Raw genomic sequence first — 26,448 nt, 5'->3', positions numbered from 1 at the left:
AGAGAGCGCAAAAGAGAGGAGAGAGAGAGCGCAAAAGAGGGGGGAGAGCGCAAAAGAGGGGGAAGAGAGAGCAAAAGAGAGGAGAGAGAGAGAGCAAAAGAGAGGAGAGAGAGCAAAAGAGAGGAGAGAGAGAGAGCAAAAGAGGGGGGAGAGAGCTAAAGACAGGGGGAGAGAGAGCACAAAAAAGAAGGGGGGGAGAGAGAGAGAGTGCAAAAGAGGGAGAGAGAAAGCTCAAAAGAGAGGGGGAGAGAGCACAAAAGAGAAGGGGAGAGAGCACACAAGAGAGGGGGAGAGAGTGCATAAGAGAGGGAGAGAGAGAGAGCGCAAAAGAGAGGGGGAGAGAGAGCAAAAGAGAGGGGGAGAGAGAGCAAAAGAGAGGGGGGAGAGAGAGTGAGAGCGCAATACAGGGGGGAGAGAGAGCAAAACAGGGGGGAGAGAGTAAAAGAGGGGGTAGAGAGCAAAATAGGGGAGAGAGAGAGAGCAAAATAGAGGAGAGAGAGAGCAAAAGAGGGGGAGAGAGCAAAAGAGGGTGAGAGAGAAAGAGAGCAAAAGAGGGGGAAGAGAGCAGAAGAGGGGGCAAGAGAGAGAGAGCGAGCAAAAGAGGGGAGAGAGAGCACAAGAGGGGAGAGAGAGAGCAAAAGAGGGGGGAAAGAGAGCGCAAAATAGGGGGGAGAGAGAGAGCTCAAAAGAGAGGGGGGAGAGAGAGAGAGCGCGCAAAAGAGAGGGGGGAGAGAGAGGGAGCAATGGTTGGAACCGCGGTACTTAAAAAATTGGCCCGTGTGCACGGGCTTTAGGACTAGTTTAACAATAACTGGGTATTCCCTTACTGTTCAGAGCAGGCATAACCAATCAAGGAAAAAATTGTTTTTACCAAGCCTCAAACGATACCATAAAGGACCCTTGGCCAAGACCAGTTCATGTCCAAAACGGCTGACGTACGCTTTGCCCTGCTGCTTTGTATAAGGTCTACAAAAACTGGCATAAATTAATTATACAGTGCTCAGTTCCAGAGCTACTGAGACCTAGCTGAGCACATGAAAGGCCAATGACAAGAGCCATATGTGTGTAGCGACTAGTCAGAAGCTAGCACTTAGTAGTGTATTGCTGACCCTAAACCTATCTATGCTTTTAAACAAGGGATACAAAGAGGATGAAGTAAATTTGATAATAGAAGTAAACTAAAAAGTTCCTTAAATGAATAGAAAGGTCAAAATTGAAATGTTCATGAGTTTATTTCAGTTTTAAATAGAAGAATTTTTGCATTATCCTTTTATCAGCAAAAAAATGCTTCTAGTAAAAGTTATTAAAGTGATGGTAAATCCAAGCTATAACAAACGATAGCATTTACCATCGCTAAAAATAAACATTAGTTTCAGTCATCATTTACTAAAACAACGCTGTTAAACTCACCCTATATGTGCCGCAAGTATATCGCTAACTCAGAGCCTCCAGCCGCCCACGGCACAGCGCTCTTCTTCAGTGAGGTGACGTTTCCACCTCTAAACCAATAGCCGTGTGTGTCAACTGACATCCTAGCACAGCTATTGGTTTAGAGGTGGAAATGTCGCCTTATTGGAGAAGAGTGCTGTGCCGTGGGCGGCCGGAGGCGCTGATTTTAGTGATCTACTTGCCGCACAGATAGGGTGAGTTTAACACCATTGTTTAGTAAGTAATGTCTGAAATGAATGTTTATTTTTAGTGATGGTGAATCCTAGTTTTTTTTACCATCACTTTAATGTTTTCCGACATACGCACATATGCTCTGAGGGCGAGTGCACTAGTATTCAAGCTCAGAGAACAGTTGGTGCTGTGTATTGTGTCTGTGAAAACTAAATTTGTGTCATATAAGCCACTGCCGACTCTTTGAGAAGCTGTAGTGTTTAAATAAAGTATATTGGAATTGTTTTTATTACATATAATAGAATATTTTATAGTACAAGGTTGTTTGTGTGTGTAGAGTATTTGACAGGCAAGAACTAAAGAAATAATTTGCCGGACACTGATGAGGACAGCTATAATTAGTGGGACATAAAAGACCAGTAAATACAGTAGATTTGCATAATAAACAAATGCATAATAACAAAACAATGCAATAGCACTTAGTCTGAACTTCAAATGAGTTGTAAATTTTTTCCTGACAAATTTCAGTTAGTCCTATTTCCACTCCTGTATCATGTGACAGCTATCAGCCAATCACAAATATCTATACATATATTCTGTGAATTCTTGCACATGCTCAGTAGGAGCTGGCGACTCCAAAAAGTGTAAATATAAAAAGACAAATTTTGTTAATGGAAGTAGTTGTTTAACCCCTTAATGACCACAGCACTTTTCCATTTTCTGTCCGTTTGGGACCAAGGCTATTTTTACATTTTTGCGGTGTTTGTGTTTAGCTGTAATTTTCCTCTTACTCATTTACTGTACCCCCACATATTATATACCGTTTTTCTCGCCATTAAATGGACTTTATAAAGATACCATTATTTTCATCATATGTTATAATTTACTATAAAAAAAAATGATAAAATGAGAAAAAATGGAAAAAAACACACTTTTTCTAACTTTGACCCCCAAAATCTGTTACACATCTACAACCACCAAAAAACACCCATGCTAAATAGTTTCTAAATTTTGTCCTGAGTTTAGAAATACCCAATGGTTACATGTTGTTTGCTTTTTTTGCAAGTTATAGGGCCATAAATACAAGTAGCACTTTGCTATTTCCAAACCATTTTTTTTTCAAAATTAGCGCTAGTTACATTGGAACACTGATATCTGTCAGGAATCTCTGAATATCCCTTGGCATGTAAATATTTTTTTTTAGTAGACATCCCAAAGTATTGATCTAGGCCAATTTTGGTATATTTCATGCCACCATTTAACCACCAAATGCGATCAAATACAAAAAATAGTTAACTTTTTCACAAACTTTCGATTTCTCACTGAAATTATTTACAAACAACTTGTGCAATTATGGCACAAATGGTTGTAAATTTTTCTCTGGGATCCCCTTTGTTCAGAAATAGCAGACATATATGGCTTTGGTTTTGCTTTTTGGTAATTAGAAGGCCGCTAAATGCCACTGTGCACCACACGTGTATTATGCCCAGCAGTGAAGGGGTTAATTAGGGAGCATGTAGGGAGCTTTTTGGGGTAATTTTAGCTTTAGTGTAGTAGACAACCCCAAGTATTGATATAGGCCCATTTTGGTATATTTCATGCCACCATTACACCGCCAAATGCGATCAAATTAAAAAAAGTTACATTTTTCACAATTTTAGGTTTCTCACTGAAATCATTTACAAACAGCTTGTGCAATTATGGCACAAATGGTTGTAAATGCTTCTCTGGGATCCCCTTTGTTCAGAAATAGCAGACATATATGGCTTTGACATTGCTTTTTGGTACTTAGAAGGCCGCTAAAAGTCGCTGCGCATCACACGTGTATTATGGCTAGCCATGAAGGGGTTAATTAGGTAGCTTGTAGGGAGCTTATGGGGTTAATTTTAGCTTTAGTGTAGAGCTCAGCCTCCCACCTGAAACATAAGACCCCCTGATCCCTCCCAAACAGCTCTCTTCCTTCCCCCACCCCACAATTGTCCCTGCCATCTTAAGTACTGACAGCAACTCTGCCAGTACTAAAATAAAAGGTATATTTAGGCTTTTTTGGGGGGGAGGGTTTAAGCATATTTACATATGCTGCTCTGTAGGACCCCCCCCTTAGCCCCCAACCTGACTGATCCCCCACCAAACAGCTCTCTAACCCTCCCCCTCTGTCCTAATGGGCGCCATCTTGGGTACTGGCAGCTGTCTGCCAGTACCGAGTTTAGAATAAAATTGTTGATTTTTTAAAAAAAATCCCCTTTTCTGTAGTGTAGCTCTCCCCCACCCCCTGCTAGATACCTTCAATTTATTTATTTTTTAAATTAAAATACCCCTTTCTCCCACTTTTAGAACCAAATGTTTTCTGTAGTGTAGCGGTTCCCAACCGCTCCCGCCCCGTGCCATCAATGGGCCGCCCCCCTCTACATTACCCGGCCCATCGACGGCTGCCCACCCGCCTCCCACCCATCAACGATACCGGCCATCGATGTCCGGTGCAGAGAGGGCCACAGAGTGGCTCTCTCTGCATCGGATGGCCAAGGGGTGTTATTGCAGGATGCCTCGATATCGAGGCATCACTGCAATAACCGGAAAGCGGCTGGAAGCAAGCAGGATCGCTTCCAGCCGCTTTAAACCCCTAATGTCGTACAGGGTATGTCGCTGGTCTTTTAAGATCAGGTTGTGTGCGACGTACCCTGTACGACATGCGACGTTAAGGGGTTAATATTGCATGAGCTATCTGAATCATGAAAGTTTAATTTTGACTTGAGTGTCCCTATAAGTGCCATCATTTTTAGGACTGTAGTTTGATCTACAGAGGTACAGGCCTCTTCATGACCTGCTGATGACACCATAGCTGTTTAATGTTACACAGTGTCCTCTCACTGTGTTGTGTCTCTTTAAACTGTAGACGCTCAAGTTTTCCAGACACAAAGAATCAGGAAACATTCTTAAATATCTCCTAATGCTTTTGTTTTTTATTGTGTTATTTTGTAATTCCTTCTCACACCCTGCTTGGTATGTTAAGGCTTTTATTTGATATCAGAGGTAAGGACACACCTTCTGTTTTATACTAAAGACCAGGCTTGGTCTCATTGTATCTCCTGTCTAAGCCTCCATTATACCAGGATATAAAGATGCTATGTATTTATAGAGTGGACTGTACACTCAGACGTAAACAAAATATTCTTTTATTGTGACTCTATGGATGACTGTATCATGAGCATATTCATTTGCTGCACCTCAAGGTTAATCTTGGCCAGCCAAACAGGTCCAGGAAAACCTACTAATCTTTTATTTATACATTACCTGTCTCCTAGACAAATGAGAAAATAAAAATGCATTAATATTATCTATCATCTATCTATACACACACACACACACACACACACACACACACACACATATATATATATATATATATATATATATATATACACACACACACACACACACATATATATATATATATATATATATATATATATATATATATATATATATATATACACACACATATACAACATTTACAACTGTAAACAGAAAATTTTGTGTCCACTTTCTACTATTGCATTGTCAATCTTGTTTCTAGACCAATTTATTGTTGACAGGGCCTCTTTAATATTGACTGGACCCTGGGCAAAACATTTCTTGGGCCCCACCCCATGCAATTTCGCTCTCCACCCCAACATCCCAAAAAACAACTAAATCAATTTATTTTATAATTTTTAAAAAATTATTAGCCCAGCAGTGGATCATCCACTGCTGGGCTAATCATTTTAAAAAAAAAAAAAAATTGCAAATTTTGAAACTGGACCTAAGCAGTACTAATAAGTAAAAAAAAATATAAATTCCTCCACTGTGGATTCATTTAATATTCTTTTGAATGTGAATCTGGTGTGAGGTTAGCTGATTAAAGAGATTTAAGGCAGCCAACAGGAGCAAAGCAAGGTAAAGACTGAGGAGGAAGCATGGAGGTGCAGACAAATATAAGTTTACTGACTGGAACAGCAGAACTACTATGGGAAGCTGTAAAATCTGCAACAGAGAAAACAAAAACTATAAAAATAAACCTTAGATTAATGTGTGAAGTATCAGCATGACACTATACATCAGCCACAGCAGCACATGTCACTTATTTGCTAGGAACAAGTTCCCTCTCACCCTGCACTAGACAATGCTGCATTGGGAGGGGTGTGTGTGCACTCACTTATTCTCCCCACTGACACCTTTCTACAAAGCACTGTTCCCCTAACAAACTTCAGTTAGTTGATCTTAGGGCCACAGCAGAAAGAGCAGGGCTAAGGGGACCAGCAGACTGGATGCTGTCTGCCCAAGGCTGCATGGATAAAGTGTGAGATGAGTCACACAGCCTCAAGACTGAAGAGAGCAGTGTAGGCAGCTGCACAGATGCTCAAATCCTCACGTGCCTGCCACTCCAGCTTTCTGCTGCATGCGCCTACAGTCAGCCCTACCCAGAAACAATCCCTACCATTAGAGCAGTTACCTGGTAACAGTGGATGGTAACCCCAGTAGGACCTTTTTGTGATGCAGTGGGAATGGCTGGATGCCAAGTTAGGGCTTTGCATTCAGTGCTGCACATTGCACGTCTAAAACAGCACATGGCACTATCTTGGCATGTCACATGACACCGGCACGGTCTGGTACAGTTTTAAAAAAAAATCTATATATATATAAGCAGAGTACTTTTTACTGTGACAGTATTAGGACTGAATGTGTGTGTTCCCCATGTCACATCAACAGTCTGGGCCCTGGGCAGCTGCCCCTTTTGCCCTGTGTTAAAGACGGCCCTGATTGTTGAGTATAATGTCCATTTAGTTTTGCCAATATGCTGCATCTCTGAACATAGAGGTTTCTGACATATTGTTCTCACTGTGCGTAAAAGTGTTTACACACAGGATCCCTTTCTGTGCAATGAGAACTTAGTGTGATCGGCGTATGGTATGTAAAGCCCACAACTGTAAATAGGAAATGTTGCAACCACTTTCTACTACTGCATTGTTAGTCTTGTTTCTAGACCAAAAATCTTGCCCAGATGAAATAACACAATATTTAATAAAGTTCAGCACCTGGGTAGTGCTTGCTGATTGGTTGCTAAATGTAGCCACCAATCGGCAAGCACTACCCAGGGTGCTGAACCAAAAATGGTCCGGCTCCTAAGCTTATATTCCTGCTTTTTTCAAATAAAGATACCAAAAAACAAAGAGCAATCATGAAAGAAAAAAATTGGGTTTCATATCCTTTTAAATAAACACCATACACTCATGCACAGTATACCCATAATGTCCCTGGCTGAAATAGATTAACTATTCATTTACATAAGCACTGTGGAATCTGTTGGCGCTTTAACAAATAACTGATCATAATTATAATAATAACACGTTTTAGAATTAAGTTCACACATATAAATTGTTATTGTCATTACACATTAAGGGATTATTTACACTAACCTACGCTGCACAATGTGAGAGTGCAGTAATGAACATTCTTATAATAGAAGAGGACCCTGGCGTCATGTATTGAAGTGTACTAAAGCGCCTCTTTGAAAGACGACCTTCAAACAATAATTCTATCAATTTAGAAATCTTAACATGCACGTTTAATTTGCAATGCACCTTTACAACATAGTTATTGGTGTGCTTTAGATAATTGCACCTAATCCTGTTGGAATATAGTTCAGGATTTCTGCTAGGTTAAACCAGTATAATTAAAGTGATTAAAGTGACATTCTAGTGTAAAATTCAAAATCTCTAATTGGTTTAAGCATTTTATTTTTAAATATATTTTCTTCTTATACGTCAAAGTTGTTCTCCTGTGCAACTCAGGGGGCCTATCTGGCCTGTGTTCTCTAGTGGTTTTGCTATATATGGGCCACTATGGGGGAAATCTTTCCACTAAATTTGTACAGAAATCCTCTAGGGCGGGCTAACCAATGGGAAGGATAGTTCACAATACCAGCTCCTCATGCTCCTATGTGACTGCTGGCTCAGCTTCTGCTAATTGCAAACAGCCACAAAGGGCACTTTTCAAATGGGGTGCTGCACCACAGTTTTTGTTCTGGGGCCAACTGACATATAGTTATGCCCTTGCTGCCACTCTAGATGAAGATACAGCTGGTGAACAAGTGAGAAGAAAGCATACTTTGGTATGCACCAGTCACTGGCTGTATCCTCATCTAAAGCAGAATGGGTATGAATCAGGAGTTCAACTTTGACTACGCGTTTTACGCTTCTGAAAGAGTAAAACACACAATAAAAGGAGGTAATTTGTTTAAACATAAAATACTATAACAAAATAGAACAATTCATTTTTACACTAGACTGTCTACTTGATACTGATTGTCGCCTAATTATAAACAATAGAAAATAGACGTGCGCATAAGGATCCTTCGTTAGGATCTGAATGAGGAAGAAGGCAGCTGCTTGTGGCATTCGGCCCTTTTCGGAGCTGCATTTATTCTTGTGACATTTTAACACACTAAGATCTGTGCAGATCTAGATCTTAGTGTGTTGAACGTTCACAAGAAGAAACTTGACTACGATAAGGACCGAATGCCACGAGCGTCCGCCTTCTTCCTCATTCAGATTCTAACAAACGATCTTAATATACACGTCTAATGGAAAACCAAAGCCAGAGCAAGAAGGAGGGGGCAGAAACAGAGGCGTAACTAGAATCTAAGAAGGCCCCCCCCAAAAAAAGGTGAATTTGATACATATTTTTTTTTTATTATTTACATTTAACACAGAGAAAAAATGTGAAGCAGATTACATGTCTGCAAAAGGAGGTACCCTGTGCCCACAGTCTGTGAGATGGTCTGACCCACTATTACTGTATATAGTGACACTGTTTAACCCACCAGTACTGTATATAGTGAGTTAGTGACACAGTCTGTAATCTGCTGGTGAGATGGCTGGCCTGACTCTACCCGCCCCAGTACTTTATAAAGTGACTATAGTAGTCTGTGACATGGTCCAGCCCCCCATACTGTATATATAGGGTTGCCACCTTCAATACAGGAAAATAAGGGATGCCTGTCGCAGCCCTAGGTGCTCAAACTTCTGCATTGAGCAAGCATCTCCTTTCCAGGAACAAGTAACTGCCCAGCTAACTCTTTTCAATCTTTGCTTGCAATGCTGGCACGTCGTCTCCCTTCTACTCTCTCTGGAACCACACCAACACTACCAAACCCCACCCACCGCCACTCACGTCCACCGGCTGCGCCTGCATGCTGCGCCTGCACAGCTTCTCACCTGGGTCCTCCAGACGGACACAGTCGGTGGCACTGGCTGGGGAAGGGGCTGCCATTGCCAACCAGTCGAAAAAACGGGATACACCCCATCCCGTATTGATTAAAAATGGGACGCCCTATTTTATTCTGAAATACGGGACAATTCCGTGTTTTAAGGGACTACTGTATAGTGATACTGTTTACCCCCGCCCCCCCATGCTGTAGTAACAAGGTCTGTAATTTGCTGGTTCCACAAACACACACATACATAGAAGAACTCCATTCCCATGTGTTCCTGCATGCAGCTACTGAGGTAAAATCTCTGCTCTATATGTATAACATGTAGCTGCTGAGGTAAAATCTCTGCTCTATATGTATAACATGTAGCTACTGAGGTAAAATCACTGCTCTATAAGTATATTATCTAGCTACTGAGGTAAAATCACTGCTCTATATGTATAACATGTAGCTACTGAGGTAAAATCTCTGCTCTATATGTATAACATGTAGCTACTGAGGTAAAATCTCTGCTCTATATGTATAACATGTAGCTACTGAGGTAAAATCTCTGCTCTATATGTATAATATGTAGCTACTGAGGTAAAATCTCTGCTCTATATGTATAACATGTAGCTACTGAGGTAAAATCTCTGCTCTATATGTATAACATGTAGCTACTGAGGTAAAATCACTGCTCTATATGTATATTATGTAGCTACTGAGGTAAAATCACTGCTCTATATGTATATCATGTAGCTACCGAGGTAAAATCTCTGCTCTATATGTATTACATGTAGCTGCTGAGGTAAAATCTCTGCTCTATGTGTATTACATGTAGCTACTGAGGTAAAATCACTGCTCTATATGTATAACATGTAGCTGCTGAGGTAAAATCTCTGCTCTATATGTACTGTATATCATGTAGCTGCTGAGGTAAAATCTCTGCTCTGTATGTATTACATGTAGCTACTGAGGTAAAATCTCTGCTCTATATGTATAACATGTAGCTACTGAGGTTAAATCTCTGCTCTATATGTTTTACATATAGCTGCTGAGGTAAAATATCTGCTCTATATGTATATCATGTAGCTACTGAGGTAAAATCACTGCTCTATATGTATATCATGTAGCTGCTGAGGTAAAATCTCTGCTCTATATGTATTACATGTAGCTACTGAGGTAAAATCTCTGCTCTATATGTATTACATATAGCTGCTGAGGTAAAATCTCTGCTCTATATGTATATCATGTAGCTACTGAGGTAAAATCACTGCTCTATATGTGTATCATGTAGCTGCTGAGGTAAAATCTCTGCTCTATATGTATTACATGTAGCTACTGAGGTAAAATCTCTGCTCTATATGTATATCATGTAGCTGCTGAGGTAAAATTTCTGCTCTATATGTATTACATGTAGCTACTGAGGTAAAATCACTACTCTATATTTATTACATGTAGCTACTGAGGTAAAATCACTGCTCTATATGTATATCATGTAGCTACTGAGGTAAAATCACTGCTCAATATGTATTACATGTAGCTACTGAGGTAAAATCACTGCTCTATATGTATTACATGTAGCTACTGAGGTAAAATCACTGCTCTATATGTATAACATGTAGCTACTGAGGTAAAATCACTGCTCTATATGTATAACATGTAGCTACTGAGGTAAAATCACTGTTCTATATGTATAACATGTAGCTACTGAAACATAGAAACATAGATATTGACGGCAGATAAGAGCCATAGGCCCAGCAAGTCTGCCCGACCTTACCTAACAGTATAAACTTATCTAGTTCGTAGGATAGCCCTATGCTTGTCCCATGCATTTTTAAAGTCCCCCACAGTGTTTGTTGCTACTACCTCTTGAGGAAGTTTATTCCATAAATCAATCACTCTTTCTGTAAAGAAGTGCTTCCTCAAATTACTTCTGAATCTACTACCCTTTAGCTTGAGCTCATGACCCCTTGTTCTTGAATTTTCCATTTTATGTAAAATACCCACAGCCTCAGTTTTACTAAACCCTTTAATGTACTTGAAAGTTGCTATCATATCACCTCTTTCCCTTCTCTCCTCTAAGCTATACATATTTAGGTCATTGAGCCTATCCTGGTAAGTTTTATTTTTTAGACCATGTACCATTTTGGTAGCCCTCCTTTGCACAGATTCAAGTTTGTTAATATCCTTCTGAAGATATGGTCTCCAGAACTGCACACAATACTCAAGATGAGGCCTAACTAATGATCTATAAAGTGGCATAAGAACCTTACTATTTCTGCTGCAAATACCTCTACCAATACATCCAAGCATTCTGCTAGCTTACTCGCTGCATTACTACATTGTTTACTAAGTTTTAAATCATCTGAAATAATAATTCCCAAGTCCTGTTCCTCGTCTGTAACAGTCAGTAAAGTGTCATTGAGTCTGTAATTAACATTTGGATTTTTCTTCCCTAAATGCATTATTTTACACTTTGCTGTGTTAAACTTTAGACCCCAGTCATTTGTCCAATCCTCCAATTGTTGTATATCACTTCTCATTTTGTCTACCCCCCCTGGAACATCCACTCTGTTGCAAATTTTTGTATCATCTGCAAAGAGACATACTTTCCCCTGTAGCCCTTTGCTGATATCGCAGATAAATATGTTAAACAAAACAGGCCCCAGAACTGACCCCTGAGGAACACCACTAGTAACATCCCCCTCTGCTGAATGAACTCCATTTACTAAGACACTTTGTTTTCTGTCCTTAAGCCAGCATTCCACCCAGTTCACAATTTTTGAATCTAGACCAAGGAGATATAGTTTGTGAATAAGTTTATTGTGTGGGACGGTGTCAAATGCTTTGCTGAAATCTAGATATGCTACATCAACTGCTCCTCCCTTGTCTAATACTTTTGTTACATAATCAAAGAAGTCAATTAGATTAGTCTGACATGATCTCCCTGAAGTAAAACCATGCTGATTTTGGTCCGCTAAATTGTTTGTCTTTATGTAAGTCATAATTCTTTCTTTTAAGAGGCTTTCCATTAATTTCCCTACTACTGAAGTTAAACTAACTGGCCTGTAGTTGCCAGATTCTTCTCTACTGCCCTTTTTATGAAGGGGTATTACATTTGCTATTCTCCAATCATCTGGGACAGCTCCTGTTAATAGTGACTGATTAAACAGATCAGTTAATGGGACAGTTAGCACTGATCGAAGTTCTTTTAAAACCCTTGGATGAATATTATCAGGACCCACTGCCTTTGTAACATTTATTTTTGATAATGCTAACAAAACCTCATCCTCTGTAAAAAGATTACTGTTAAGCTTGTTTCTATTTTGCGTTGCATCCCTTAATGTAGACATTGTATCTTCACAATCTTTAGTGAAAACAGAACAGAACAGAAGTAATCATTGAGACAGTCTGCAATCTGCTTATCTCTTATCTGCTTATTATAGATTTAAATTACCTGTTACAGCTTCAGAGGGCTCAGAAACAGCAATCTCCTCATCACAAGTATATTCGGCAAGAGCAGCATAGGAGTTTTGCAATGGCAGAGGTTGTGGGCAATGCTTCTGGTCTACTGTTCTAATTCTTCCAGAGCCTACAGTGATCCATCTGCCTCTCCTTGCTGATCTCTGAGGTAGAGGGGCTTCTTTCTGAGGCAGCTTTGTAGAGGTAACAGGTATGTTACTTACCTTAGCTTGAAGTTTAGCTATTTCCTCCCTTAACAGGGAAAACTGCTTACAAACAGGACAGCCCCTAAATCTCCAAAAAGTAGAACGATTAAAAAGTGCAAAACACCCATTGCACTGTATCTGAGACATTTTAAACTATGCAACACTTTAACAATAAGAAAAATATAAGTATTATTTACTACTGAATAAGCCTGAATAACCCTGAATAACTCCTGAAATAACTCAAATATCCTTATGTATTTGATCCTTTTTTAGTTTGATCTCTTTGCTAAGAAGCAGAGCTAAACAGATCTCTTTAAATACCCTCAGAAAGATAGGGTGGGGTCCCTCCTAATTGCTCACCTATGCAAACAATCTAATTGTTATCTAATTGCAATACTAAAAACCAGAATACAAAAGAATGTAAATTAACTCAAACCTTTAACTATTCAATTTCTGTAGTGAAACTAATTCACAGTTCAGGTCTACCACCTATAAAAAAACAAAATATAAAGTTAATAGAAATACAAAATATATTATCTGAAAGTACAAACTATTCAAGTAACAACAATTTAAAAGAGAAATGTTATATACCTTTCTGAAATAACTCAAATATCCTTATGTATTTGATCCTTTTTTAGTTTGATCTCTTTGCTAAGAAGCAGAGCTAAATGTTTAGCTGAGGTAAAATCTCTGCTCTATATGTATAACATGTAGCTACTAAGGTAAAATCTCTGCTCTATATGTATAACATGTAGCTACTGAGGTAAAATCTCTGCTCTATATGTATATCATGTAGCTACTGAGGTAAAATCTCTGCTCTATATGTATATCATGTAGCTACTGAGGTAAAATCTCTGCTCTATATGTATATCATGTAGCTACTGAGGTAAAATCACTGCTCAATATGTATTACATGTAGCTACTGAGGTAAAATCATTGCTCTATATGTATATCATGTAGCTACTGAGGTAAAATCACTGCTCAATATGTATTACATGTAGCTACTGAGGTAAAATCACTGCTCTATATGTATTACATGTAGCTACTGAGGTAAAATCACTGCTCTATATGTATAACATGTAGCTACTGAGGTAAAAACATCTCAATATGTATAACATGTAGCTGCTGAGGTAAAATCACTGCTCTATATGTATAACATGTAGCTACTGAGGTAAAGTCTCTGCTCTATATGTATAACATGTAGCTACTGAGGTAAAAGCACTGCTCTATATGTATAACATGTAGCTACTGAGGTAAAATCTCTGCTCTATATGTATAACATGTAGCTACTGAGGTAAAATCTCTGCTCTATATGTATATCATGTAGCTACTGAGGTAAAATCTCTGCTCTATATGTATATCATGTAGCTACTGAGGTAAAATCTCTGCTCTATATGTATAACATGTAGCTACTGAGGTAAAATCTCTGCTCTATATGTATAACATGTAGCTACTGAGGTAAAATCACTGCTCTATATGTATAACATGTAGCTACTGAGGTAAAATCTCTGCTCTATATGTATAACATGTAGCTACTGAGGTAAAATCACTGCTCTATATGTATAACATGTAGCTACTGAGGTAAAATCACTGCTCTATATGTATATCATGTAGCTACTGAGGTAAAATCACTGCTCTATATGTATAAAATGTATCTACTGAGGTAAAGTCTCGGCTCTGTGTTTTGTTCCCCCACTGGAGTGTGATGAACAAATCTGTGATGTGTGTGTGTCCCTGGAAACCAAAGTAGAAAATAAATATTTGTATATTCCTGGCAGCCAATGAGATAACATTACTGTTCAGTTGTGAAAACAAATATGGTGGGGCCAAGGTTTCAGCCTAACAAAGAGCTTTGGGACAGGACATTTTGTGGCCCTATCACCTACCACTCATGCCCAACAACCTACAGTTTGTCCAGTATCTTTGTGGAGGACATGAAACTTTCCTACTTCTATGCATTTCAACTTTATTACTTTTATTATAAACCAATGATCCTTGGATGTCTAGTTGAGCCTGTAGGACCTCTTCATGCATCCCTGTCCCTGGTCTCTTTGCTCTAATGTTTGTTTGTTTTTAGCATTTTATTATTGTACTATTAATTGCTTCTATCGGCTAGATTTAGAGTTTGGCGTTAGCCGTCAAAACCAGCGTTAGGGGCTCCTAACGCTGGTTTTGGGCTACCGCTGGTATTTAGAGTCGTGTAGGTAAAGGTCTAACGCTCACTTTGCAGCCGCGACTTTTCCATACCGCAGATCCCCCTACGCCATTTGCATATCCTATCTTTTCAATGGGATCTTTCTAACGCCGGTATTTAGAGTCTTGGCTGAAGTGAGCGTTAGAAATCTAACTACAAGACTTCAGCCGCAGCAAAAAGTCAGGAGTTAAGAGCTTTCTGGGCTAATGCCTGTTCATAAAGCTCTTAACTACTGTGCTCTAAAGTACACTAACACCCATAAACTACCTATGTACCCCTAAACCGAGGCCCCCCCACATCGCCGCCACTATAATAAAAAAAATTAACCCCTAATCTGCCGACCGCACACCTCCGCAACCTACGTTATCTCTATGTACCCCTAATCTGCTGCCCCTAACACCGCCGCCCCCTACATAATATTTATTAACCCCTAATCTGCCGCCCCCAATGTCGCCGCCACCTACCTACACTTATTAACCCCTAATCTGCCGACCGGACCTCACCGCTACTATAATAAAGTTATCAACCCCTAATCCGCCTTACTCCCGCCTCAATAACCCTATAATAAATAGTATTAACCCCTAATCTGCCCTCCCTAACATCGCCGACACCTAACTTCAAGTATTAACCCCTAATCTGCCGACCGGACCCCACCGCTACTCTAATAAATGTATTAACCCCTAAAGCTAAGTCTAACCCTTACACCCCCCTAAGTTAAATATAATTTTTATCTAACGAAATAAATTAACTCTTATTAAATAAATTATTCCTATTTAAAGCTAAATACTTACCTGTAAAATAAACCCTAATATAGCTACAATATAAATTATAATTATATTGTAGCTATTTTAGAATTTATATTTATTTTACAGGTAACTTTGTATTTATTTTAACCAGGTACAATAGCTATTCAATAGTTAAGAACTATTTAATAGCTACCTAGTTAAAATAAGTACAAAATTACCTGTAAAATAATTCCTAACCTAAGTTACAAATACACCTAACACTACACTATCAATACATTAATTAAATAAAATACCTACAATTATCTACAATTAAACCTAACACTACACTATCAATAAATTAATTACATAAAATACCTACAAATAAATACAATTAAATAAACTAACTAAAGTACAAAAAATAAAAAAGAACTAAGTTACAAAAAATAAAAAAATAATTTACAAACATTAGAAAAATATTACAACAATTTTAAGCTAATTACACCTACTCTAAGCCCCCTAATAAAATAACAAAGCCCCCCAAAATAAAAAAATTCCCTACCCTATTCTAAAATAAAAATAGAAAAGCTCTTTTACCTTACCAGCCCTTAAAAGGGCCTTTTGCGGGGCATGCCCCCAAAAATTCTGCTCTTTTGCCTGAAAAAAAACCCATACAATACCCCCCCAACATTACAACCCACCACCCACATACCCCTAATCTAACCCAAACCCCCCTTAAATAAACCTAACACTAAGCCCCTGAAGATCTTCCTACCTTATCTTCACCACGCCGGGTATCACCGATCGGTCCAGAAGAGCCTCCGAAGTCTTCATCCAAGCCCAAGCGGGGGCTGAAGAGATCCATCATCGGGCTGAAGAGGTCCATCATCGGGCTGAAGAGGTCCATCATCGGGCTGAAGTCTTCATCCTATCCGGGCAGAAGAGGACATCCGGACCGGTAGACATCTTCATCCAAGCCGCATCTTCTATCTTCATCCATCCGGAGCGGAGCGGAGCCATCTTCTTCCAGCTGACGCGGATCCATCCTCTTCTACCGACGCCTACTCGCCGAATGACGGTTCCTTTAAATGACGTCATCCAAGATGGCGTCCCTCGAATTCCGATTGGCTGAAAGGATTCTATCAGCCAATAGGAATTAAAGTAGGAAAATTCTGAGGAGGAGTCAATCTGGACATATTACTGGAGCAGACATGGCTAGCCACTGTTATTTTTTTTTAATGAAATTATCCATTATTCCATAGTACCCTTGTAAAAAGCCTCTTATCTCTGCTGTGGACAATTTGGGGTAGATATAAATGATCTCATGCATTTCTAAACAATCACTGTGTAGAATATAACATGTTAGGCTTCAGGGGCTGATTTATCAAGCTCCATATGGAGCTTGATGTCCCTGTTTCCGGGCGAGCCTTCAGGCTCGCCGGAAACAGAAGTTATGAAGCAGCGGTCTAAAGACAGCTGCTCCATAACTGGTCCGCCTACTCTGAGGCCGCAGACAGAAATAAACCCGATTGAATATGATCGGGTGGATTGACACCCCCTGCTGGCCGCAAATCTGCAGAGGGCGGCATTGCACCAGAAGTTCACAAGAACTGCTTGTGCAATGATAAATGCCGACAGCGTATACTGCTGTCGGCATTTATCAATATGCAGCGGACATGATATGCTACATCATATCATGTCCGCTCGCACTATGATAAATCTACCCCCAGAAGTCTAGATTCTTCCATTTCTCATGGGATTTCAAAACCCCACAATTATTACCAAAAAAAGCAACATAAATAATGATATTATATTTCTACTCACAATTAAGCATTTTATACATCAGTCTCATAGCGTTTTATGTCCCTTTAATTTCAACCAAAAGCCCCAGTGTTTCATCTCGTCGTGTCTCCAGCTCTTATTGTTATTATCAGTTACTTGTAGAGCGCCAACAGATTCTGCAGCTGTTTATTAGTTTGAGGTCTGATTAACCAGTTTCCTTTCAGACTGATCTGTATTCGGGGGCCCTGTTTGTGCAAGTGTGTTTGGGATGGAACCTTTACCTGTCTACCGTTCTTATGCTGGTCGTGACTGCCCTTTATACCATTGCAGGTAAGTACAATTGCTTATATCATCCAAATATCCTATTTTCTCTAAAATGTCTAGATCTATATAATACTAGCAAAACACTGAACTCATTTGTGAGGGTGGGGTTGGGCAGTACACGCGGACATGACTTGGTTTCACTTACAGAAACTGTGATATTTGTAAGGAAGAGAGAGCTGATGTGAATAGTCCCCTTGAAAGGTATCGGGGTGTTATCAATCAACAAATGCATTTGAAAACCTTGTGATTAGTGGGCTGTTTTAGATTGACTTTCAGTTTGAAAACTCTATGAAAAATATGCTTATCAAACAGTTTTGTATTAAACCATTAGAAAATACTTTTCGTAACAGATTTTTAATTAAACAACCTTACACTCTTGAAAAGGGCAGTCTGTGGGCAGGGCTAAGGAAATTCTGCAAAATCAGGACATATGGCTGTTTCAGAGGGACAGCACTCAGAATTAGGGACTGTCCCTCTCAAATAGTGACAGTTGCGAGGTCTGCTATGGGCGGGGCTGAAGATTGCTGTAGACAGGCTGGGGTGTGTCCAAACAGTTCCTGGTTTCACTTTGGAAACTGGGATATTTATAATCCCGAGAGGAGGAGCAGCGGACAGAAATCTCAGACTGTTTTGTTCCCTTATTACATATTATGGGATGACGGGGAGCTCTGCTTTTTTAATATTTTAATTTTTTATTGATTAAAGGGACAGTATAATATAAAATTGTTTTTCCCTTAATGTGTTTTCAATTACTTTTTTTACCAGCTGCAGAGTATAAAATGTATGAGATTTGCTTTTTAAGGCTTATTTGTGTGTATGAATTAGCTGATTTTGTGTTTTGAAGCCACAACCTAATAAAATCACATTGTGTACATATATATGTGTCTTTATCTTATATCTGTAGGTATAATCAGATCTCATTACATTATCACATTGTGTACATATACCTGTGTCTTTATCTTATATCTGTAGGTATAATCAGATCTCATTACATTATCACATTGTGTACATATACCTGTGTCTTTATCTTATATCTGTAGGTATAATCAGATCTCATTACATTATCACATTGTGTACATATACATGTGTCTTTATCTTATATCTGTAGGTATAATCAGATCTCATTACATTATCATATTGTGTACATATACCTGTGTCTTTATCTTATATCTGTAGGTATAATCAGATCTCATTACTTTATCACATTGTGTACATATACCTGTGTCTTTAACTTATATCTGTAGGTATAATCAGATCTCATTACTTTATCATATTGTGTACATATACCTGTGTCTTTAACTTATATCTGTAGGTATAATCAGATCTCATTACTTTATCATATTGTGTACATATACATGCTTCTTTATCTTATATCTGTAGGTATAATCAGATCTCATTACATTATCACATTGTGTACATATACATGTGTCTTTATCTTATATCTTTAGGTATAATCAGATCTCATTACATTATCACATTGTGTACATATACATGTGTCTTTATCTTATATCTGTAGGTATAATCAGATCTCATTACATTATCATATTGTGTACATATACCTGTGTATTTATCTTATATCTGTAGGTATAATCAGATCTCATTACTTTATCACATTGTGTACATATACCTGTGTCTTTATCTTATATCTGTAGGTATAATCAGATCTCATTACATTATCATATTGTGTACATATACCTGTGTCTTTATCTTATATCTGTAGGTATAATCAGATCTCATTACTTTATCACATTGTGTACATATACCTGTGTCTTTATCTTATATCTGTAGGTATAATCAGATCTCATTACATTATCACATTGTGTACATAAACCTGCTTCTTTATCTTATATCTGTAGGTATAATCAGATCTCATTACTTTATCACATTGTGTACATATGCCTGCTTCTTTATCTTATATCTGTAGGTATAATCAGATCTCATTACTTTATCATATTGTGTACATATACATGCTTCTTTATCTTTTATCTGTAGGTATAATCAGATCTCATTACTTTATCATATTGTGTACATATACATGCTTCTTTATCTTTTATCTGTAGGTATAATCAGATCTCATTACTTTATCATATTGTGTACATATACATGCTTCTTTATCTTTTATCTGTAGGTATGATCAGATCTCATTACATTATCATATTGTGTACATATACATGCTTCTTTATCTTATATCTATAGGTATAATCAGATCTCATTACTTTATCACATTGTGTACATATACATGTGTCTTTATCTTATATCTGTAGGTATAATCAGATCTCATTACTTTATCACACTGTGTACATATACCTGCTTCTTTATCTTATATCTGTAGGTATAATCAGATCTCATTACTTTATCACATTGTGTACATATACATGCTTCTTTATCTTATATCTGTAGGTATAATCACATCTCATTACTTTATCATATTGTGTATATATACATGCTTCTTTATCTTATATCTGTAGGTATAATCAGATCTCATTACATTATCACATTGTGTACATATACATGTGTCTTTATCTTATATCTTTAGGTATAATCAGATCTCATTACATTATCACATTGTGTACATATACATGTGTCTTTATCTTATATCTGTAGGTATAATCAGATCTCATTACATTATCATATTGTGTACATATACCTGTGTCTTTATCTTATATCTGTAGGTATAATCAGATCTCATTACTTTATCACATTGTGTACATATACCTGTGTCTTTATCTTATATCTGTAGGTATAATCAGATCTCATTACATTATCATATTGTGTACATATACCTGTGTCTTTATCTTATATCTGTAGGTATAATCAGATCTCATTACATTATCACATTGTGTACATAAACCTGCTTCTTTATCTTATATCTGTAGGTATAATCAGATCTCATTACTTTATCACATTGTGTACATATGCCTGCTTCTTTATCTTATATCTGTAGGTATAATCAGATCTCATTACTTTATCATATTGTGTACATATACATGCTTCTTTATCTTTTATCTGTAGGTATAATCAGATCTCATTACTTTATCATATTGTGTACATATACATGCTTCTTTATCTTTTATCTGTAGGTATAATCAGATCTCATTACTTTATCATATTGTGTACATATACATGCTTCTTTATCTTTTATCTGTAGGTATGATCAGATCTCATTACATTATCATATTGTGTACATATACATGCTTCTTTATCTTATATCTATAGGTATAATCAGATCTCATTACTTTATCACATTGTGTACATATACATGTGTCTTTATCTTATATCTGTAGGTATAATCAGATCTCCTTACTTTATCACACTGTGTACATATACCTGCTTCTTTATCTTATATCTGTAGGTATAATCAGATCTCATTACTTTATCACATTGTGTACATATACATGCTTCTTTATCTTATATCTGTAGGTATAATCACATCTCATTACTTTATCATATTGTGTATATATACATGCTTCTTTATCTTATATCTGTAGGTATAATCAGATCTCATTACATTATCATATTGTGTACATATACCTGCTTCTTTATCTTATATCTATAGGTATAATCAGATCTCATTACTTTATCACACTGTGTACATATACACGTGTCTTTATCTTATATCTGTAGGTATAATCAGATCTCATTACATTATCATATTGTGTACATATACCTGTGTCTTTATCTTATATCTGTAGGTATAATCAGATCTCATTACATTATCACATTGTGTACATACTGTATACCTGCTTCTTTATCTTATATCTGTAGGTATAATCAGATCTCATTACATTATCACATTGTGTACATATACCTGTGTCTTTAACTTATATCTGTAGGTATAATCAGATCTCATTACTTTATCATATTGTGTACATATACATGCTTCTTTATCTTATATCTGTAGGTATAATCAGATCTCATTACATTATCACATTGTGTACATATACATGTGTCTTTATCTTATATCTTTAGGTATAATCAGATCTCATTACATTATCACATTGTGTACATATACATGTGTCTTTATCTTATATCTGTAGGTATAATCAGATCTCATTACATTATCATATTGTGTACATATACCTGTGTCTTTATCTTATATCTGTAGGTATAATCAGATCTCATTACTTTATCACATTGTGTACATATACATGTGTCTTTATCTTATATCTGTAGGTATAATCAGATCTCATTACATTATCATATTGTGTACATATACCTGTGTCTTTATCTTATATCTGTAGGTATAATCAGATCTCATTACATTATCACATTGTGTACATATACCTGCTTCTTTATCTTATATCTGTAGGTATAATCAGATCTCATTACTTTATCACATTGTGTACATATGCCTGCTTCTTTATCTTATATCTGTAGGTATAATCAGATCTCATTACTTTATCATATTGTGTACATATACATGCTTCTTTATCTTTTATCTGTAGGTATAATCAGATCTCATTACTTTATCATATTGTGTACATATACATGCTTCTTTATCTTTTATCTGTAGGTATGATCAGATCTCATTACATTATCATATTGTGTACATATACATGCTTCTTTATCTTATATCTGTAGGTATAATCAGATCTCATTACATTATCATATTGTGTACATATACCTGCTTCTTTATCTTATATCTATAGGTATAATCAGATCTCATTACTTTATCACATTGTGTACATATACATGTGTCTTTATCTTATATCTGTAGGTATAATCAGATCTCATTACTTTATCACACTGTGTACATATACCTGCTTCTTTATCTTATATCTGTAGGTATAATCAGATCTCATTACTTTATCACATTGTGTACATATACATGCTTCTTTATCTTATATCTGTAGGTATAATCACATCTCATTACTTTATCATATTGTGTATATATACATGCTTATTTATCTTATATCTGTAGGTATAATCAGATCTCATTACATTATCATATTGTGTACATATACCTGCTTCTTTATCTTATATCTATAGGTATAATCAGATCTCATTACTTTATCACACTGTGTACATATACACGTGTCTTTATCTTATATCTGTAGGTATAATCAGATCTCATTACATTATCATATTGTGTACATATACCTGTGTCTTTATCTTATATCTGTAGGTATAATCAGATCTCATTACATTATCACATTGTGTACATACTGCATACCTGCTTCTTTATCTTATATCTGTAGGTATAATCAGATCTCATTACATTATCACATTGTGTACATATACCTGTGTCTTTATCTTATATCTGTAGGTTTAATCAGATCTCATTACATTATCACATTGTGTGCATATACCTGCTTCTTTATCTTATATCTGTAGGTATAATCAGATCTCATTACATTATCATATTGTGTACATATACATGCTTCTTTATCTTATATCTGTAGGTATAATCAGATCTCATTACATTATCATATTGTGTACATATACCTGCTTCTTTATCTTATATCTATAGGTATAATCAGATCTCATTACTTTATCACACTGTGTACATATACATGTGTCTTTATCTTATATCTGTAGGTATAATCAGATCTCATTACATTATCATATTGTGTACATATACCTGTGTCTTTATCTTATATCTGTAGGTATAATCAGATCTCATTACATTATCATATTGTGTACATATACATGTGTCTTTATCTTATATCTGTAGGTATAATCAGATCTTATTACTTTATCACATTGTGTACATATACCTGCTTCTTTATCTTATATCTGTAGGTATAATCAGATTTCATTACTTTATCACATTGTGTACATATACCTGCTTCTTTATCTTATATCTGTAGGTATAATCAGATCTCATTACATTATCATATTGTGTACATATACCTGTGTCTTTATCTTATATCTGTAGGTATAATCAGATCTCATTACATTATCACATTGTGTACATATACATGTGTCTTTATCTTATATCTGTAGGTATAATCAGATCTCATTACTTTATCACATTGTGTACATATACCTGTGTCTTTATCTTATATCTGTAGGTATAATCAGATCTCATTACTTTATCACATTGTGTACATATACATGCTTCTTTATCTTATATCTGCCCATAAACCAATCACCAATACTTGGAGAGGACAATGAAAAATTAACATTGTATTACCTTATCTCTTCTATAACCCACTGCGAGTGTAATTTCTTCTACTACAGCTTTGCCTCGTGGCCAAAAACTTTCAGGATGGGTGTGGATACCACAGGCTAAATAAACTAATTTAAATGCCAATGTAAGGTTAATGGAAATACTTGTAAACAATTTAATACACTCCAGCAGGTAAAGTGGATTATTGGGAACAAATAAAAGGGGAGAAAAATTTTGAGTAAACTGTCCCTTTAAGGCAGAGCATGCAATTTTAAACAACTTTCTAATTTACTTCTATTTACTAGCAGGTATGTAAAAGTTAGGGCGTGCAGGGGTCTGCAGCACTTTATGGCAGCGGTTTTGCAAGAACACTAGATGGCATGTAGTGCTCCAGATGTGCACACTACCTACCTAGGTATCTTTTCAACAAAAAATACCTAAGCAAATTTGATAATATAAATGAATTGCAAACTTTGTCATAATTGTCTGAATCATGAAAGATTTTTTTTGTAATGAAAGACTGGAGCATTAAAAAAAATATGAATTCAATATGAACACAAAATGATAGGAAAGGGTTAATTGCACAAATGAATATATCAGAAGTATCAAAGAAATTACAAACATACAGAACAGTATTCATTTGTGAAAGATAGGATTTTCCTATTGGCTGCTTATTTTTGGTTCTGTGATGAACTAATGTTTATTTGCTCTAAATCCATTTAAATGTATTTTGAATTCATTGCTTATTAAATTTGTTTGTGCAAATTCAAATTGATACTCTCAAAATATATTGGAAGGCATTCATTAAAAAGAATTTTTTTTTGTAGTTTTATTACAAAAAAATGCTAAAAAATATGTCATGAAAGGGACAGTCTACTCCCGAATGTTATTGTTTAAAAAGATAGATAATCCCTTTATTACCCATTCCCCAGTTTCTCATAACCAACAGTTTTAAGATACTTTTACCTCTGTGATTACCTTGTATCTAAGCCTCTTCCGACAACCCCCTGATCACATGACTTTTTTATTTATTATCTATTGACTTGCATTTTAGCCAATTAGTGTCGTGTTGTGCACAACCCACGGGCGTGAGCACAATGTTATCTAAATGGCTTACATGAACTAGCACTCCCCTGTAGTGAAAAGCTAATAAAAAAGCATGTGATAAGAGGCTGTCTGTAGTGGCTTAGAAATAGGCAGAAATTTAGAGGTTTGAATGTTATAAATATATTAATATAACAATGTTGGTTGTGCAAAGCTGGGGAATGGTTAGTAAAGGCATTATCTATATTTTTAAACAATAACAATTTTTGTGTTGCCTGTCCCTTTAAGGTCAGTATCTTTTCATATCTGTATAATTGTTCTCACCCTTTTCTTCTTAACCCCCTTTTTTTCAAACTTTCTTTACAACACTTTTTGCTTCATTCATGTTATATCAGATTGTGTATGGCAAAAAAAGAATGACACCTTGATTTGCCAACTGGACAGTTCTATTGTAATATACTCGTATCTGTCTCTGCAGGTGGACTGGCTGCTGTGATTTACACTGATGCGTTACAGACAGTTGTTATGATTGTGGGAGCAATAATCTTGACAGTTACAGGTAAGAAAAACAGGGAAGTAGTTACAACCTCATAAAGGGACAAAAATAGCTCTAATCTGTTGCAGCATTTTTATTATTGCACTACCGTTTGACAGCTGGTAATTGGTGGATACTCACATATGCAGCCCTCTGATTGGCTCACTGGTTGTATTCAGCTCTGAAGATTAAGATTTTTTCTAATGTGAAGGTGACTTTTACCCCTTCAAAGGGGCTAAACAGAAAGTTATCTGCAATCAATAGTGTAATAAAATACTACAGAACATTTTACTAGGAATAATTAAACATTTTAGATTTTAGGTGATGACTTAAAGGGATACTAAACACAATTTTTTTTAATTATTCAGATAGAGCATGCAATTTTAAGCAACTTTCTAATTTACTCCTACAATCAACTTGTATTGGTTCTCTAGCTATCTTTATTTAAAAAGTAGGAATTTAAAGCTTAGGAGCCAGCCCATTTTAGGTTCAGCACCATGGATAGCACTTGCTTAATGGTGGATACAGTTAGCAAACCAATAAGCAAGCATAACCCAGGTTCTCAACCAAAAATGGGCTGGCTCTTAGCAAGAGAACGAAGAAAAATTGATAATAGGAGTAAATTAGAAAGTTGCTTAAAATTGCATGTTCTATCTGAATCATTAAATAAAAATTTTGGGTTTAGTGTCCCTTTAAAGGGGACAATAAATACCTTGAGATTTTAACATAAATGTTTAAGTGTAACGTATAGTGAAGCTACTTTGCAAAATGCTGTCATTATGTATTTTATACTTTTTCATGTCATTTAGTTCTGATAATTGAGGTTATTCTAATTCTCAGAGCTGGAAATACACTATGCTGTCGTCTCAAGGTTAATCCTTATACACATATATATATACATATATATATATATATATATATATATATATATATGTATAATTAATATTTTAAAAAAATTTTTTTTAATAAAAATCTATATTTTCCCTGCCTATAAGTCACAAATCCTGTCTGCCTGTGTCTTTGTTTTTTTGTTAACCTTTTAACGCCGTTATGCCATTCTATTCCGTCATAATTACACTGGGCTTTAGTGCCGTTCTGACGAAATAGAATGTCATAACCGTTGGCTGTCCTAAAGCCAACGGCGCTTCCATGATGTGATCGCGGTCTGGAGGGTGTGCCCTAGCGTCATAGGGACGCCCCCCTGGCCCGATCCCAT

At 36.5% G+C, this 26,448-nt stretch overlaps 1 protein-coding gene across 1 annotated transcript in view; it reads left to right on the top strand.

The window, feature by feature from the left end:
* The window catches only part of SLC5A10 (solute carrier family 5 member 10), a 519,796-nt gene that overhangs the window by 119,121 nt on the left and 374,227 nt on the right, over positions 1-26,448 (top strand). Inside the window, exons 6-7 of the mRNA XM_053694330.1 lie at positions 17,442-17,547; positions 25,176-25,256. Of these exons, the coding sequence (XP_053550305.1) occupies positions 17,442-17,547; positions 25,176-25,256 (187 nt within the window). The remainder of the gene's footprint in view (positions 1-17,441; positions 17,548-25,175; positions 25,257-26,448) is intronic.

This window comes from Bombina bombina, chromosome 11 (genome assembly GCF_027579735.1).
Source record: "Bombina bombina isolate aBomBom1 chromosome 11, aBomBom1.pri, whole genome shotgun sequence".
Lineage (NCBI taxonomy): Eukaryota > Metazoa > Chordata > Amphibia > Anura > Bombinatoridae > Bombina > Bombina bombina.
Note: the sequence above shows the minus strand (reverse complement) of the source record. Positions and strands in the feature narration are given on the sequence as shown.